Source organism: Suricata suricatta, chromosome 1 (genome assembly GCF_006229205.1).
Source record: "Suricata suricatta isolate VVHF042 chromosome 1, meerkat_22Aug2017_6uvM2_HiC, whole genome shotgun sequence".
Taxonomy (NCBI): Eukaryota; Metazoa; Chordata; class Mammalia; order Carnivora; family Herpestidae; genus Suricata; species Suricata suricatta.
This window is the reverse complement of record NC_043700.1, coordinates 15341608-15359866: the sequence shown is the minus strand read 5'-3', so window position 1 is coordinate 15359866 and position 18259 is coordinate 15341608. Positions and strand designations below refer to the sequence as shown.

At 36.6% G+C, this 18259-nt stretch overlaps 1 protein-coding gene across 9 annotated transcripts in view; it reads left to right on the top strand.

The window, feature by feature from the left end:
- Nucleotides 1-18259, top strand: part of SORBS2 (sorbin and SH3 domain containing 2) — a 219368-nt gene that overhangs the window by 118707 nt on the left and 82402 nt on the right. For 6 of the 9 annotated variants that reach the window (XM_029934733.1, XM_029934720.1, XM_029934717.1 and 3 more), the window contains exons 3-7: nucleotides 853-902; nucleotides 5596-5688; nucleotides 12156-12182; nucleotides 12662-12786; nucleotides 13584-14210. In XM_029934733.1, coding sequence (XP_029790593.1) covers nucleotides 893-902; nucleotides 5596-5688; nucleotides 12156-12182; nucleotides 12662-12786; nucleotides 13584-14210 — 882 coding nt within the window. In that variant the 5' untranslated portion in view covers nucleotides 853-892. The remainder of the gene's footprint in view (nucleotides 1-852; nucleotides 903-5595; nucleotides 5689-12155; nucleotides 12183-12661; nucleotides 12787-13583; nucleotides 14211-18259) is intronic. The other 3 variants (XM_029934742.1, XM_029934727.1, XM_029934736.1) reach the window with 1 other exon arrangement.

Genomic DNA, 18259 nt, shown 5'->3' with positions numbered 1-18259 from the left:
GAGAGCATGCCCTTCCCCTTTGGTCTTGGTGTATGGAGAAGCAAGAGACTCTAAAAATGTGCTGAAAGAATATGTCAGGGAAAGAATCAGGTCATCTCAGATGACATAAAATAATGCACAATATCTTCAAACTTTTTCTACAGCCAGCAACGTTCACCAACCATTTCTAGTGAATTAACCTCAATTGTTACACAGCAAACACTAAATTGGGAAGAACCACAGCATCAGATACTGAAACATAAATGGGGTTTCATTTCAAACATAATTTGTATCTCCTATGTCTTAAGAAGAAAAAATAGGTGATTCTCATCTTCCTTGATTGTTTCCTCAAAATATATGCTCAATTCATCAAATATTCCCTGGGAAGAAACCGACCCAGTAATAAATTAAATAATGTAAGGTCATGATCTCAAACAAAATAAATAATGTAATAGATTGAATAATGTAAGGTAATGACTTAAAAGTGCCAGACAACCTTTAAAAATTCTGGAAGAGGACACTTAACAACTAAAGAAACTTTCGAGCTTAGAAAACAAAAACTCTTAGTATAAATGTCTATGAAAGAAATTTAATTTTTGACACAATTAAATTCCTCTCCATTTTTATCCATTATTGGTCATCATTAAACAAAAACCCAAGTTCATGTTTATGATCAAGGACCAATAGTAACTGAAGTTTAACTAGAATAGAATTACACATTCTGCCCACCTTATAAAACCCTGATTTAAAATAAGACTAATGGTAATGTGCTATCAACTCACAGGTACACCAAAAACAAAACAAAAACACTCTTTCATGATATTTTGTTCCACATACTAGTGAACAAATTAATGCATCATTTTCTTTCTACAGGAAAACTGAAGATTTTAATAACAAACCCTCCAAGGTCAAAATGAACACAGGTATGCTGTCTCTGTTAGTTTTAAACTCTTCAAAAATCATCTTGGCCCTAAATCATTAAGTTTAGTGCTCTTCTGATCAGATGAATCTAAATTCATTACTTGATTTCTTTGTTTTTGTGCTCCGATCTTACAGCTATCAAAAGTAGAATTTTCTGTTTTGCTATCTACTCTTACTCCCTTTTTCTATATCATATCTTGAAATTAACTCCTATGAGCCCTAGGAAAAGATAGCATCTCATTTGATGCATACATTTGTAATTTCTCACTTAAAATAGCCTAAATTCATAGGCAAATTGCTGCAGTAGAAAATATTCAAAGTTCTCCTTTTATAAACACTTTATGTTAGCAATGTTAGCAGAGTGCCAAAACTTCATATGATATCAGCTTAATTATTCCAGATCTTATGACATAATTATTCTTATGACATAAAGTCATAAGTATTATATTTTTAGAATGAGAACAGTATCTCCAACTAGGTTTAACAAGACCAAGGTCTCTGAACTCTGCATTATATAATAATACAGTATTATATAATACAAGTTAATTGTAATAGTGCTTGTGACACATGCTAGGTACATATGAATTTTCTTTCCATAGTAGAAATATTTTAACTTCTATTTTCACCTTTGTCCCTTGAAATTTTTATATTGGCTATCAAGTGATTTTGAAAAACAACTTTCTCACTGAAATTCTGGAAGCCGTGTTCACAGATAATACCATTTCCTATCCACAGTGGTCATTGGCAAGTTAGCCAGTTACTCCATGGCAAAGGGCAAAGGGTGTCCAGGACACTCTCTCACCTCAAGTTGCTTGCCTGGTTGCTATCTCTTATTGTTAGCAAAATGCTCTGAGGGAGGATTCACAATCATTGGTGAGAACCAATATCTAATCCCTGGATCAAGTAGAGACACAGACATTTGTCTTTCTGTCCATGATTCCGTGGTTGCCTGTTGGCAGAAACCTGCTAAAGTTGACCTCAAAGAAGTGTGGGTCGCCGGCCCCCAAAGATGCACTTATAAATGTGCAGAGTAACAGGCAAGATGAGAATAATGGAGATAGTCAAAATCTACAAAGAAGGGTTAGAAATCAAGAGAGATGATAACCCTAGACAAGAACTAAGTAAAGGCATTTGGACAGTTGGAGATGTTGCAGTTAGACATGGGAAATGAAAGGACATTATTATTAAGGAAAAGGATTGAAGAAAGCAAATAGAATAGAGAGAACATAGCCGAACAGGAGAAGGCAATGGTGTGAGAGGTGCCACTCCAGCAAACTGCCCACTTGAGGAAGCTTTATTCACTGATTGTTCCCAGGCACCTTCTCACAGATTAAAGTTGAATCTAACTTCCCAGTATCCTATTTTGTGGAGTGTTGATTTGCCTTTATATTATAACCCTACTAATGACAGAGGTACAATATGTGATTATACCAAATATGCCATATTCATTACAATGCATTCAATAATTAATCTTCCTAGTCATAGAATTCAATCCTTAATAGCAAAGTAGGCAAGGAGAAATTTATGCATATATTTAGGTCTCTGGGGTAGTTGAGCCAAGTTATTGCTTCAACAGCATGAACAAAACCCTCTAAAGCATGCTCTCGTTTAAAAGGAGTGAGTGGGGCTCTATATAGAATTCTGACTTGCATAGTTACTTTGCTTATCTGGGTGAATTTACACACATATATGCATATAAAAATTGACATTCAAACAGATGCATACAAAATTGATTGGAAGTGACTGAACCTTTTTGTTTAAAATGCCAAGTACTACTATAATATTACTATTAAAAAAATATATATATTTATGTAGGAAGTTGAAGAAAGCATTGTCACCCTATCTATAAAATAAAGTAGAGAGTAGTCCCTAAATATCTGTACATAAAACTAGTCTTCATTATCTACCTATCAATCATTAAAGAGATATATTACTATTTCAATGTCCTTGTGCCAGTCACTAAAGTTTTCGAAAACAATTCTTTTAAGTTAGCTTTTCATTTTTTAGTCAAATACATAATAAACAAGCCAAAGAAATGTGATTCATTTTTCATACAAAAGTGTCTAAACAATGTATAGAAATATACAACACATGCTATATTTTCAGTCTTAGAACTTGCGAACCATTATTTTCCAAGGACAATCTTAGCTCCTAAAGAAAGGAAGGAGAGAAAGGCATCAGAGAAGTCATAGTGTGTGATTTACCCATGAGTGTTTCCCTGCAGGTGGAAACAGCTCATAGGAATCCTGTAGCATCCGTGCAAGAGTGTGCAAGTCATTTACGACCTGCCACCTTGCAGGTCATGAATGAGTGTGAAGATGAGGGTAGCATCAGGACTCTTGAAGATGACCTGACATATGCAAGACAGGATCCTCATTTTGAGATCTTGCACCTATCTTCAAGGAATAGCAGAAAGTATCAACACATGAGTCAGTGGATACAGAATACAATAGATTTTTCTGTTCTAGCAATTTCACAAGTGTCTCAACTTTTCAAGGGGAGCTCTTTATTAAACTGTTAATAAAAAACCAATTCTCATATCATTTTATTTAGGTCCTAGCTCAGAATACAGACACTGTTTAACCCAGAGGTTCCTACACTTTCTGGTTGTACAATGCCAAGATAGCTTGGGAATTTTCAGCCATACTCTCAAGCCAAAAGAAATACCTAACAATTCTATTTATTAAGCAGTAGGCACAGACAACTTAATAAGCACTTATGTTCTACCAACTGAGAAGCAATTTAAAAAATAATACACTTTAGTTTAAAAAGTTATCATTTTTTTATTCTTTATAACCACAGGTACTTACTAACGGGATGTGTGTGCCTATTGAACACACACAAAACTTCTCAGACCATGGAAATAGAGCGTACATCACCACTCTCTTTTACTGGCCCAAAATTATTTTCAGAGGGTACTTGCTTTTTGCCACAGTGATCACCAAAACCCTGCTTTTCACAGATGTGATATCCCCTACAGGCAGACAACACAACTGACTACGTTGAAAACAGGAACTAGTTCAAGCTAGTAGTTTCCGGCCGTGTCTGATGGGTAGCACTGTGTTCTCCTCAAGAACATAAAATATCCTCCCAAGACCTTGTAAATCTCCTGATGGGGCCCAGGTGCCTCCGCACACAGTTTTGGAACCATGGGTTGAACGAATAACCCTGAATCTCCTGATTTTGAATTTTTTCAGGTGTTCAGGATTAACAGAACTAGAAAATAAAACTTCCTAGAGGTCAGGGACCATGTTCAACACCCTTCACTACACAATCCTTCTAGATCATTCATAGCTGCTATCCACCACACATTCAGTGATATTACCTAAAACACCCCTCTCTTGTAGCCTTTTTTTTTTTTTTTTTGCAGTTTGCTAAAATCCTTTTGGTGCCTCTCTTAGAGATATCTTTAGTACTGTATGTTTCTACCATTTGTGTCTTTCCATGTTTGACCTTTGATTTACTTGACTTCACTTATGTTGCTTCAAGTCATTCTGCTTTAGTTATTGTCTGCATTAGGGAATTATTATTTTAAACATTTAAGTAATTATACTTTGGTAAGAGAATCATTCCACCAATTATAAATTCTACTGAACTTACTGCTTGAGATTTTACCAATAATTCAAGTTGCACTTCCAAACACTCTTAAATTCTCTCACTTCCAATAAACAAAGTGGATACTTTTCTACAAGATAAAGGAAAAGGGAAAAAAGGAGAATAGTATGTGGCAATATACAATGATGTTATTACATTGGTGGTTATATGATTTGTTTTTCTTGTTATAACTTCCAAGAAGAATTCAATTTCGGTTGTTTTCATTCCTGAGGAAGGAGCAAAACTATTTATTGCACATTCCATATACAAAGGAATGTGGGAATGAAATTGGAATCCGTTCCTAAATAGAACATGAACCTTCCAATTTTAGAAGTCTTGTTACTCTAAACTTCTCATATCACGTTAAAATAGTTGGTGCATTTTCACTTGTTTTATTTCATGTTGTGATTTCCAGAAAGTGTAAGTATACAGATGATCATATATATTGTTCAAAAGTATAAAAGCAATTTAATTTTTTAAACATTGGTCATTTCAATACTGTATATATCAATATTGTCTTTGATTCCAAATAGGAAGATAGAGGATTTCTAAAATGATATATGTTTCTTTATGAATCCTATTGATCAAAGAGACCACATCTGTATCAGTTAATAACTCTTACTTCAAGGAGTGATTCAAGCTACTTTAAGGAATCATAAATAGCTAAAATACAGTAAAACCTAAATGATGGATACAAAATATACTATATCATAGCTCTCAGTCCTGAAATACAGGTTGTCCATAACTCTAAAAGCTACTCGCACTGCTTATAATTTAATATTAATTGAATTTAAATGGAATAAACAAAGTTGAGTTCCATATTTGCGTTTTCATTAAAGAAAACTGTTAAGATATTAGTATAAAGTCTGTGTTTTCACTAAGGATCACCATCTATTGCTAAAACAGACTCCTGGATTTTCTGTTTGTTTTGTTTGTTTTAGTTGGGGGCGGGTGTGAAATTTGCAGATGTATTCCATGGTTACCAAGCCTGACTGTTCATCTCCCTCATGAATGTCTGGCACATTCCACTTAAAAATGCATGATTCCGCTTGTGCTTTCTCCTTTGCTGTGGCCTCTGCTATATCATTTTTTTGCTTTCAGATAGCGGTGGGTGCGCTCGCAAACGTGCTGCCATGTCTGTTACATTAACATCTGTGAAGAGAGTTCAAAGTTCTCCAAACCTTTTGGCTGCAGGTATAATATCACTAACTCACAGAATGTCACAATCTACTGGCTTTATCTGACCTTTCTCTCTTTCCAGAATTATCTTGTTTGGATGATGAAAGTGGCTGTAAATGCCTTTCAAAGGTCCTACAAGTTCTTATTTTTCTTGTCTCAAGAATAGCTCCTAACCCTTATGACTGTTTTTGTGCTAAAAATAAAAAGCCAAACGAAACTGATATCTTATAAAAAGCATATTAAAAATCTAATTAAAAACTGCAGTCACCTGGCAAAAATATGTTGAGTAACAGCTGCAAGTGTTAATAACTAATTAGGGGTTTTTTTCCTCACAAACGAAAGCAAGGCAATGTTTAGTTAAGATAACTCACACATGATTGAGTTGTTTTCATTTTACCTAAAAACTCCTGGGTGGTAGGGACACAGGGTGTCAGGAAGAGGGATTGTCTGGAAACTGAATCATTATGAATTCACTTCTTCACCAAAGGTTGCAAACAGTATGATAAAATAATAGTTTTGAAAAAGACCTTATAATGTCCTTTAATCCAATCAGCAAAGACTCTTCTAATAAATATTTTTAAATGTCTTGGTCCAATTCAGATTCATAGAAATATCTGTAGAAAGGCATTTGGAGTGTGATATCTCAGCATCCAGTGAGGTGGGTCTCTTTATGACAAATGTCTGACTTACCTAAGCCTAGGGGCACAGTCTGCACTGGGAGGGGCTATTGCTACGGAAGATCAAAGTGAACCCAGTAACCCTAGTGTCTCCAGATTCTGAAATATGCCCAGACCTTACTCTGACTGGTTTGTGGGCTGCTTGGTTGGTTGGTGAGTTGATTTTATTGTGGGTTGGTTAGCTGGGGTTCCTTGTTTTTTATTTATGATATTTACAAGTTTGGGAGAAGTCGGAAAGAGTTGAGAGTATTTAAATAATTTTAATTCGAACTATGCATATCAGTCTCTTTTATACACATAAATTCGGTAGTTAATTAATACTGAGAATGTCCTTGATTAAAGCCACTTCATCCTAAACTACCAGCTATTCTGAGGGGAAAAAACAAGCTTTCATGTGCAAAATCCCACTGTTACCCACCACCACCTCCAGCTCACAAGCATATTTCAATGTACAAGTTTAAATACTAGTTCGGGTGTTCCATAAAATATTACATTTTTTTAAAAAGCTGATTGCATTGCAATGTATGTAGTATGATATCATTTTGGTTGAGAAAGGTCTTTGTATATGTATGTGTACATGTTTGTTCATGTGTATATGAGCATGGAAAAATGTCAGAAAAACCCAAATGTAGTTTACATTGGATACCCAAGAGAAAAGGGAATAAAGGGAAATAAGAAAATAAATAAATGCATTGATTGATTGGTTAAATAAATACATAGAATTCCAGGGCCATCAGGTGATTGGAATGCCTAACCACAAATGCCACTGGAATTTCAACCAAGTAAAATTCTGGCCCAAGCTGCTCAGACGTGGACCATCTAAGGGTACCATCTAGGGAATGTGGCACGACTTCAACAATGCCAGATTGTTATGATTTACAAAAGCATGCTAAAGGAATCGTAGTAGATTAAAAGAGAGATTGCCATTTTAGAGAGTCAAAACTAGAACACTATCAATTTTGTAACACTCAATTTAGTAGAAAATATTTCATGCTTCAGAATCAAAATAATGGAAAAGATTTAGTACTTTAGGAATATGAAATAATCTTCAGTAATAAGAGTATGCAATGGCTCTGGACCATTTAAACTTTATTTTAAATGTCCATTTTTGAGAGAGAGAGTTCAAGTTGAGGAGGGGCTGAAAGAGAGAAGAGAAGAGAGGACCCGAAGCAAGCTATGCACCGACAGTAGCAAGCCTGATGCAGGGCTTGAACTCACGAACCATGAGATCATGACCTGAGCCAAAGTTGGGTGCTCAACCAACTGAGCCATCCAGGTGCCCCAACCATATAAAATTCTATATCACTAGGAAAGTCTGGGAGGCTCAGTAGGTTAAGCCTCAGACTTCAGCGCAAGTCATGATCTCACCTTTCCCGAGTTCAAGCCTCGCGTTGGGCTCTGAACTGTCAGCGCAGCCTGTTTCAGACTCTGCGTCTCCCTCTCTGTCTCTGCCCTGCCCCCACTTGTGCTCTGTCTCTCTCTCTCAAAAATAAACATTAAAATTTTTTTCTTTAATTTTATATCACTAGGAGTAAGATTTCTAGAGAATGAAGCCCCTGAACTTTGTTTTTAATTGTTACATTAAAAATGGATCTCTTTTGTATTAACTAGATACATAAGATATGATTCCTTTTTAAGGAACTTTTAATTATATTTTGAAGAAAGAAATCAGCTTCTGTTTATGCCTCTTATATTCTATGGTAGCCTTCATAAGAACTTATTTGACAGAGTGTCTTTTTGTGAATCAAAAGACGATTCGTAAATATTTATTACATTAGATATTATTAAAATAAAACAACCTGTAAGTAAAAGACTACCTCCACAAAAGATTCTAAGCTCCCTTCTCTCCCCGCTCAGGTCACAAAGTCAATATAAGCCACAAGTGACCAACTATTTGTCCTTTAAATCAGTGTGTTTCTTGTGGGTCCAAGTCCTGCATCAGGCTCTGTGCTGACAGCTCAGAGCCTGGAACCTGCTTCAGATTGTGTCTCCCTTTCTCTCTCTGCCCCTCACTAATGCTCTGTTTCTCTCTGTCTCAATAATAAATTTAAAAAACACACAAAAAAATTTTTTTTTAAATCAGTGTGTCTGTCTTTTAGAAGAAGCAATGTCCCAATGGACAATTCATAGCACACACTGATATTTTCAACCTAAGCTAGAACCACAACAATGAGTATGTTGATTATAGACTTAGAGATACAAAGTACATTTCATTTCACCAGAACTCACGGCAGTCTAAGATAACACCAGTACGGTGGTATGCTGTGGAGACCAGACCCACTATGGTAAGAAACTTGGTCCTGCCAATACCACCCGGGTGTTTTTTATATACCCATGGGAAATTACAACTATTTGTACTTCACGTTTCCTTTCTTTAAAAAAAATAAATTTTTTGGCATTTTCCAATCCCTCTGAGAACATAATCATTTCCCAAACTCACAAGGATTTGTCATAATTAAATAAGAGTACATGAAGAAAATAAATAAAAAGGCTTATCACAGCACTTAGAAACACAGTAGGCATTCAATTAGTTGGCTTGAATTAATATGTTTAAGTAATTCTTGCAAAGCATTTGAACCTGTTAAAGAAAGGAGCTATAAGAATTAAAATCATCATAATTTTCAAAAAAAAGTATAGTTTATAATGTCTAATATAGCATACCAGTTAAAAGGAATTTAAATAAAACCTCAGGGGGGAGATTACGATATAACAGGTACCACCAACACAGCTACATAAAAATCATAATGGTGGAATCATAAAATTGGAAAGGACCTCTGAGGACATCCAGCCCAATCCCCAAGCGAAGCCAGGAATGCCTTGACAAGTTCTGTGACAGGCGTCACCACCTTCGGGCTGGACACAGGGAGTGTTCATTGTGCCAGAGAAAAGCGGTTACGGTCCTTAATTCTCACAGACCCTATTTACATTCACATGCATAAGAGCCAGGGAATGATAAGTCTGTCCCATTTACTCATTCTTCAATTTTCAGAGAAGCAATGACCATCAACTATAAAGAACACTAGAAATTAAAGTCTCTGATCCCTGGAATTCAAGCTGCAGCTTTTCACAAGTGAGCAATCGTGAATCATACTCAAGATACTGGGCAAGAACCATTTCCCCCATGGATCTGCCAAATCATTTACATGTCAGACCCTATGTTATCTTTCCTTGACATGGTTCCAGGATGCTTTCTGTTACCTGCTCCAAAGCACACTTGCCCTCCCTTTCCTAAGCATTCTTGGCAGAAATTAAATAAAAGTAAGGCTATGGTGAACAGTATTCACATGGGATGGTATTTACCCATCAGTGCCTCTAAAGAGTTATAATAAAAGAGCAAGTCAGGACTTGGTATATTAGCTATATATAACAGGATTTATTTTTAAAGAAACGAATGTTGTACATTTGAATATCCTTAAGAGACCACTCACTTAAGAGTATACTGTAATCATTAACATAAGATTCATTAACATATGGGTTCATCCTGAGGTTTTAATCCATTGCCATTTTTCTCCTTTCTCCTTGCTCATAATTCCACACGTTTGTGTCTACCATGGTAAGCAGGGCTATTCAGTAGAGCTCATCCTCATTTTTAAAAATCTGAGCACAGTTTGAAAATCTCACCCTCACTAATATCTCATACTTCCTCTAGCATAGGTACAGTTTTATTTGGCATCTCTGGGCCCAGTATAGGGGGAGAGCAAGCCTCTGGTTGAACCTAGAGTGACCATCCTGTGAATCTTGCACACAATGTTTATTCCCTTGTAGGTTCCATAATCTACAGCATGGCCACCAGTAAGAAGAAACAGAACTGCCCCTCTACAAACCACCAATTAGATGAAGTTTATTTCAAGCATCCTTCGAATCTGCTCTAAATATACCTCCCTCCCCTTCACTGTGTCCACACCACTTGTACTTCCAAGCATCTGGCTCTTACCACCTCCATCCCCGGCATATACCCACACACCCTTCATTATGAGCTCAGTTTTATCAAACTAAGTTGAAATAAACTCCCTATTCTTAACAAGTAATTATGATATAAATGATAATTATTAATGCTCCTTCCCTTTTCATTGCCATTCCAGGTCCCAACACTTGTTCCTTGTCCACAAACAGTATGTGACACTCAGGTGCTTATTACATCTTCCTGAGTGCCCCAGAGCAAAATGCTAATGACTGCTCTGTATCGCTACACCATGTTTGTTTTCTTTATAAAGTCCTCCTCATCCTTTACATGATTGAGAATTTTAATACTTCTGCTTCTATTAAATCCTAGAAGTAGAATCCAGTAGTGAGCATTTTACATGTAAGTCTTTAAAGTTACTATCTTCCTTTGTGGTACCCATTTTATTATGGTAAAATGATTTTGAACTCATTGGAAATAAATTCCATAGTAAATTAGCAATTATCATAAAGGATGAATTAGTCTTCTCTAACTCACCTGAGCTGGAGACGCTGGTTATGTACTCTGTGTTATTTCATAGTTTTCTTCCTTTGATTTAGAAAGAGTCTGTATCAAATATTTTATCTAAAAATCAAACTCTCATTTCCCAACTCGTTTTTATCACTCCAAATTCATGTGTTTAGATTTCAAAATATCCCATAAGCATTAGAAAGAAAATGAAGAGTCCTTTTTACATGTAACATTCATGTTCTATTAGGCATTGAGATACAGCGATTTCATAATGGTCACAGGAAGCTTTGAGGAGGAGTCCAGGACTGGACAGAAGACTAGGCTGGATGACCCCAAAGGTCCTTTCTAAGTTCAGCTTTATGATTCTATGAGAAGTTGACCATGTGGTATAAAAGAACCAAGCAATACAAACTGATTACCTCAAGTGTACATCAGTTACAGAATATTCCTTTTTTTTTTTTTTGAGAGACAGATCATGAGCAGGGGAGAGGCAGAGAGAGAGGGACACACAGAATCAGAAGCAGGCTCCAGGCTCTGAGCTGTCAGCACAGAGCCTGACGTGGGGCTCGAACTCACAAACTATGAGATCATGACCTAAGCCGAAGTCGGAAACTCAACCTACTGAGCCACAAAGGTGCTCCAGTTACAGACTATTCTTGAATGTATAATTTGAATAAACCCAATAGTAATTATGCCATGGAACCATTTTCCAACTGCATTATCAAAGCAATGTATTAATTCAAACTTGTTTTCCACAGCTTACTCCAAGACAATGGAATATAGTATAACAGCTTTTTCATATTTGAATACAAAATGATTTTAAAATGGCAACAAGAAAAAAATTCAAAGTTCAGAGAATGATTTGAAAATATTGCATAATATGGTAGAAACACCTACCATACTTCCTTAAAGTATAAAAATGAAATGCAGGCTACAAAAAATTGATTGCTACATAACACAGGACTTGAGTATGGTTAGTAACACCAGGGCAGTGAAAGCTAAGTATCTGGGAGTTTGATTTAATGCTTGGAGGAGCAGTTATTATTTATAAATCAGATACCTTTTGATCCTTTAACTTGGTATTTAAAAATTCATATATCCAGCTTGGACAATACTAAGATAAAATTACATGGTTGCAATATTACTGCAGGGAAGAAATCAGTGTTTGTTATATGTGTTAATTACATATTATGTTTAATGAATGATATTTTAATTGAAATAAACATAAATGCACAAACCTCTCATTTACTAGATCTGACTTACTTCAAGTTTTAGAAATGAAATAATGTTTGCAAAAAAAAAAAAGATGGTTGTGGTTCTTTCCCAAATGATCTTTACTAGACTGCTCATTTCTTTTATCCTGGTATTAATTTCAGCATTCTTTTTTCTTTTAGGACGTGATTCTCAGTCCCCAGACTCAGGTACAGAAAAGCTATTCTGAATAACCATTACATCTGTTGTGAGTTTTGTTTTGTTTTGTTAACATATTTGTAGTCACATTGTCGACCTCATAGTAAGCTTGAATTGCTTATACAATTATGTCTATTTTTAAAAAATTTTTTGTACGTTTATTTATTTTTGAGAGAGTGAGTGGGGGAGGGACAGGGACGGGGTGGGAGGCGAGGGAGACACAGAATCCAAAGTAGGCTCTAGCCTCTGAGCCTTCAGCACAGAGCCCAACGCGGGGCTCAAACCCACAAACTGTGAGATCATGACCTGAGCCAAAGTCGGATGCTTAACCGACTGAGCCACTCAGGTGCCCCCAAGTATGTCTATTAAACTATTAAATTTCTTCTTAGAAATTAAATTCTATTTTGGAAATAAAAATAAATTTTACCAAAAAAATGTTAAAAGTGAATGTAGATATTTTTGTATCCAATTTGTCTTCCCTTAATAAAAGCTTGGAGCCCTTACAATGATCGAAATCAAGAGACATTGAACGGCGATGCTACATATTCCTCTCTTGCAGCAAAAGGTTTTAGAAGCGTTCGACCAAATTTACAAGAAAAAAAGTCACCAACTCAGGTAATCCTGCCCGTTCTTGTCTACTCTGTTATTTTAAACATGGTTAAAAATGTGCTCTAAAGCCTCTGATCAAGCAGCATGTACATATTTAGAACATCTTTACTCTTTAATATGTTTTTGCTTTTCTATCTGTATTTCTTGCCAAACTTAAATTTACAACATGTTTAAGTTTAAAACAGGCTTTGTGGGGGCTTTTTTCTGACTCAGTTCATAAAAGCAGATCACTTTCTAACCTAATATTTATGATATTTTCTAATTCTTAAAAAGCTATTGGCCGATGCTTTGATTTCAAAGCTATGCAGCCAGCCATACATTTATTCAGTAAATAGGAGTTCTGAGCTGTTCATTATGGTAACTGAAAGAACCCTGTGTTGGAGATACTAGTAAAATTGTGCCTCAAGCCTGAAAAATGTTATCCAAACGGTGTGACTAAATATATGGTACCTATACCTCAAATTCTAAAAATATGCATATTCCTCAAGGTCTAAAAATTAGAACACACGTTCATTTTTAACATAATTTTCTAGAATATAGATGGAGTCAAACTTCATATGGATTCTCCATGAAACCATTTTTTCCCAGAGGGCAACCATTGATAATAAATTAAAAGGCATTCTAAATAGAATAAAAATGATCATTTAATCTAGCCAACAAAATGTGTAGAATAGAGAGGTATGACATTGTTTTACTTTCTTTAAGGGTCAGGTTGATGCTGGTTTCTTTAATGACTAACTTTGACTTTCTCTCTGTTTTTCCTTCAACATTATTTCTCTCTCCGGATGCTTTTGGCAATCCAGGCACCCTTTCCACCACCCAGAAAAGAGAGCTTTTGTAGCTCCCTGATAACCAGTCACACAAAGGGTGACATTTTAGACCAATTAGTAACTAACACACAAACTCCCTCCTGTACAAAGTACTTTACTAACCAAAAACCTCTAGAGGAAGCTATGTATTCTAATGATGACTCAAACCAGACAATCGTGTATTCGGAAGAATCTAACACAACTGTGTCATACACCCAAAAAATCACTAACCCACTACCAGCAGCTGCCAGTACTGGTCCCCCATCAAATGCTGACACCAGCACCCCATTTCTACAAGAAGACTACACGCAGGACTGTCAAACTCGACGAATTTCTACGTTGAAACTAATCCATAACCAGGATCTAGGAAGTAGTGTTCACTTTAGTACTCCACAGTTTTCCCAGTCTGTTGAAGTACCACCTTGCTCACCACCCCCTAACCCTGTGCCTGAGATACACACAGCATCTCTTTGCATTCAGATAACTCCCGTTTCAGGACACGATCCTGAAAGCCACAAACAGCTACCTGAGCTTTCTCCAGAGACTACAAAGATACCTCTTCAGCAAGAGAGACAAAAATCTGCAGTTGCTGCGGCCTCCCAGTCCTCAGACTGCCGGGTGGTACATTACACTTTCCAATCTCTTCTTACAGGTGTTCAGTAGAGACCCTAACTCCTTTGATTTGGGCTTCTTATGTAACCGTATGCTTTGTGAGTTTCTGAGCAGGAAGGGAAAGGAGAAAGAAACCAACTTCATATTTAAAACCCTACTAAATTCATCAATAAATTTCTGGGTACTTTTTAATTTAAAAAATATACATAGCAACCAATATATATCAATGTGTATATATAATATACACAGATTTTTAATCCAGAAATACTCTGCAAACCACTTCAGTCCTCAAAGTATTTTTAAGTTTCACAGAAATATTTTTTATGTCAGACCATTGAATGCCTTGATTTACTTTACATATATAAAGACTCTTAAATAATTAGCAATTACAATTCATTTTGGCAGGAAACATGTATCTTAATTCAACCAGCATTTACTCCTTTGTACCTCAATATTCATTTTCACTGAAACTTGATCAATTTCTACCTCTTAAAATTTATTTCAGAACATATATTCACCAATCTTTAATATCCAGACTGTTGGGAAGTAAATCTTTATTTCCCTCTATGTAAAATGCTCTCATACTGCCATCCTACTGGCATTTAGTAATCATTGAGAAGAGAAATGTGTCCCTCTTCTTGGTTTCTGCAAAATGATATACTGTTAAGAGCATAAGTTTTAAGGATAAACAGCAGATTTCAGTTCAGTTCCATCACTAGCTATGGGATGAGACATCCTTCTTAACCTCTCTGTGGGTCTGAGCAAGGAAATGAGAATATTAACTAATCCCTAATTCATGGGTTATGGTAGGACTAGGGAGACAGTAGAAGTGAACTACTTAGGACAGAGCAAGCACTACATAAATTGTAGCCATTAATAAAGATAAAGTACTAACAACTACGGCAGTGGTGGGAGTACTGGAAACACTAATACCCAAGTAAATAATGTGTATAATTCTATTTCCTGTAGCTGCATTATCAAAGATAATCCAAAACATATCTTTGAAGAGATAGATTTTTAAATTTTGTAGAAAATCAGACATCTTATTGACACCACATCCCTCTTGCCACCTGTAAAGCAGAAACCTTAAGCTCAGATGATTAAAAAGACAAATGGGTATTTTCATACCTCTACTAGAAAGATCTCCTTCATCAGCTAATTGTGGTATGCAAAGTTAATTCATTAGAGAAATTTCTTTGAATTAAAGTAATATCTGTTGAAAGCTCCTATAAAATATGATAACAATAATTATAATAGCAACTAAAAAATACTAGGAGTTTATTACATGCAGGCACTGTTACAACTCACTTATATTTATTATAAATATAATAATAAAATATTAAATTATATAAGTTAATGTCCATTAATAGTTAATAGTACATTAATATCAATAATATAATTAGGAAATTTTAATATTTATGTGGTATTAATTATATGATTTAAAAGTATATAACAAATTATTGATATAATATAAATTATTAATAATATCGACGCTAATAATATTATTGGTATTGTTTATATTATGAGGTAGGGAGTAAAATCAAGCTGGGACACTACATACAGGGTTCTCCAAGTGTCAGAGAGCAAACGTGTGTCCTGGGCCACGTGCCTCCAGGAAGCAGGGGCAGGAGAAGCCATAGCAAACGCCGCCATGTTAACAACTCAGTTTACTCACCTAACATAGTTTGGTCCTTCTAAATGCTTTTATTATGCTTGGACACTTAAGTTCGATAACTTTCTTCTTCCATGGTTTTGTCTCTATCCATGCTGACCAGAGATAGCTGGTTTCATCACATAATCCCCAGAGCATCAGCATGAAACACAAATTAAGGTTTGAGATCCTGTCACTTTGATTCATTGAACCATTATTTATTGGGTATCTACTGTGTCAAGTCTGTTCTAGTCACAGAGCTGTGTTTGAAACTAAGAATTAAAATCTTGCCAGGGAGGGGCAAAAATTAATTAAAAACAACTTAAATGAGTAGATTACATACATCAGAAAGAGATTATGTAAATAAGCAATACTAAGCAGGGATCTGGGGAGAGTCCACATTACTTAGGATAGTCAAAGGATCCTCACTGAGAAGACCGGATGGCTTTGAAGAGGGAAGACCATTCTTGTCAGAGAGAGCATGCTGGGGCGCTCGAGGACCAGCAGGGAAGCCAGTGAGAATGCCAGGGAGAAAGGCAGGCACAGAGTAAGCAGAGGGGAAGTCAGAAGTAACAGTGGCCAGATGACATCATTCCCTTCAAACACTGCAAGGAATTCAACTATTTTTTATAGTTTATTGTCAAGTTGGTTTCCATAAAACACCCAGGGCTCATCCCCACAAGTGCCCTCCTCCATGCCCATCACCCTCCTTCATGGTCCTCTGTTAAATTCCAAGAGTCTCTCATGATTTGCCTCCCTCCCTCTCCCTACTCCCCCCTTTCCCTCCGCCATGGTCCTCTGTTAAGTTTCTCCTGTTACACTTAAGAGTGAAAACATATGTCCTTCTCTGTCTGACTTATTTCACTTAGTACGACACCCTCAAGTTCCATTCACGTTGCTACGAATGGCCATATTTCATTCTTCCTCATGGCCATGTAGTACTCCATTGTATATATAAACCACTCTTCTTGATCCACTCATCAGTTGATGGACATTTAGACTCTTTGCGTGATTTGGCTATTGTTGACAGTGCTGCTATGAACATTGGGGTACGTGTGCCCCTCTGCATCAGCACTTCTGTAGCAAGGATTTCAACTTTTACTCTCAGTAAAAATGGAAGTCACTGGGAGATTTCAAGGCTACCACAATTGTTATTCAACTCTGGTCTAACTGAATCATTCTGGCAGCTCAGTGGAGAACAAACTACACTAGGGCAGGAAGGAGGATGGACAGCCACCTAGGTGGCTATTGTGACCATTTAAGTGAGACATGATGGTGGCTCAATGCAGGGCAGAGGCCGTGGAGGTGAGGAGAAATCGGATTCTCGATGCATTTTGAAAACAGAGAAACTAGGACTTCCTGACAGACTGCATGTGGGACGTGAGGGAAAGAGAAGAGTTGAGACTGACTCCAAGGATTTGAATCTTTGCATCTGAGAAGGATGGCATTTGCCACCCTTTGCCCATACAGACTGTGGGTAGAGCAGGTCTGGGGAGAAACCAGAGGTTCTGTTTGGGCCATGGGTATGAGGTGTCCATGAGATACCCACATAGAGAGGTAGAGTAAGTGGTCCAATATAGGAGTCTGACCTCCAGGTAAAGGGTCCAGATTGGAGATATCAACCTATAGATGGTTTTTGTAGGCAAGAGACTGAATGAGATCACCAGGGCATGAGTACTGAGAAAACCAGAGGCCCAGGGACTGAGTCCAAGAGCAGCCCAATAGTAAGAGAAGGAAGCAGCAGAGGAGACTGAAAGGAGCAGCCACTAAGGGAGGAGGAACTCCAGGAACATGTGGTTTCTTAAAAGCCAAGCAAGGAAAGTATACGGAGAAGGAAGAGACGGTCAACTGCACAAACACTGAACTGATGAGTTCTGCTAAGTTACCTTTCACTGAGTAGTGGGCATGGAGACTTTCCTAGAGTGAGCTTAAGAGAGACTAGGAGAAGAGTAATCGGAAAGACATACTTTCAAGGCCTAATTATTGTAAGCCCTTTCACCCAGTTATTCTCCCTCTTGAGCCTCAGTCTTTCATCTGTAAAATGGGGATAATAATGGCGTTCATCCCATACCACTGCCATGAGGTTTGAATAAGATACTACATTTAAGGAGTTTGGTGTAGTGCCTGCTACATAGTAACCTCTCAGGATGTAGAAGTTGTTGTTATTTTAAACTAATCTCCTCTTTCCAAACCCTACATCTGATTGGGAAAAGGAAATACATTGTTTTCCACAATCCATTTTTTTAGTGAGTGGATTAAAGTTTAATACGACAGTTTGTTCCATGGTGACACTGTGTTGCCCTTTATAGCACTATGTCAAAGATAGCATGACATTGTAGCAGTTTGGGCATTTATTTCTTTGTTTATTTATTTATTTATTTAGTAGTAAGAATATTTAACATGAGAT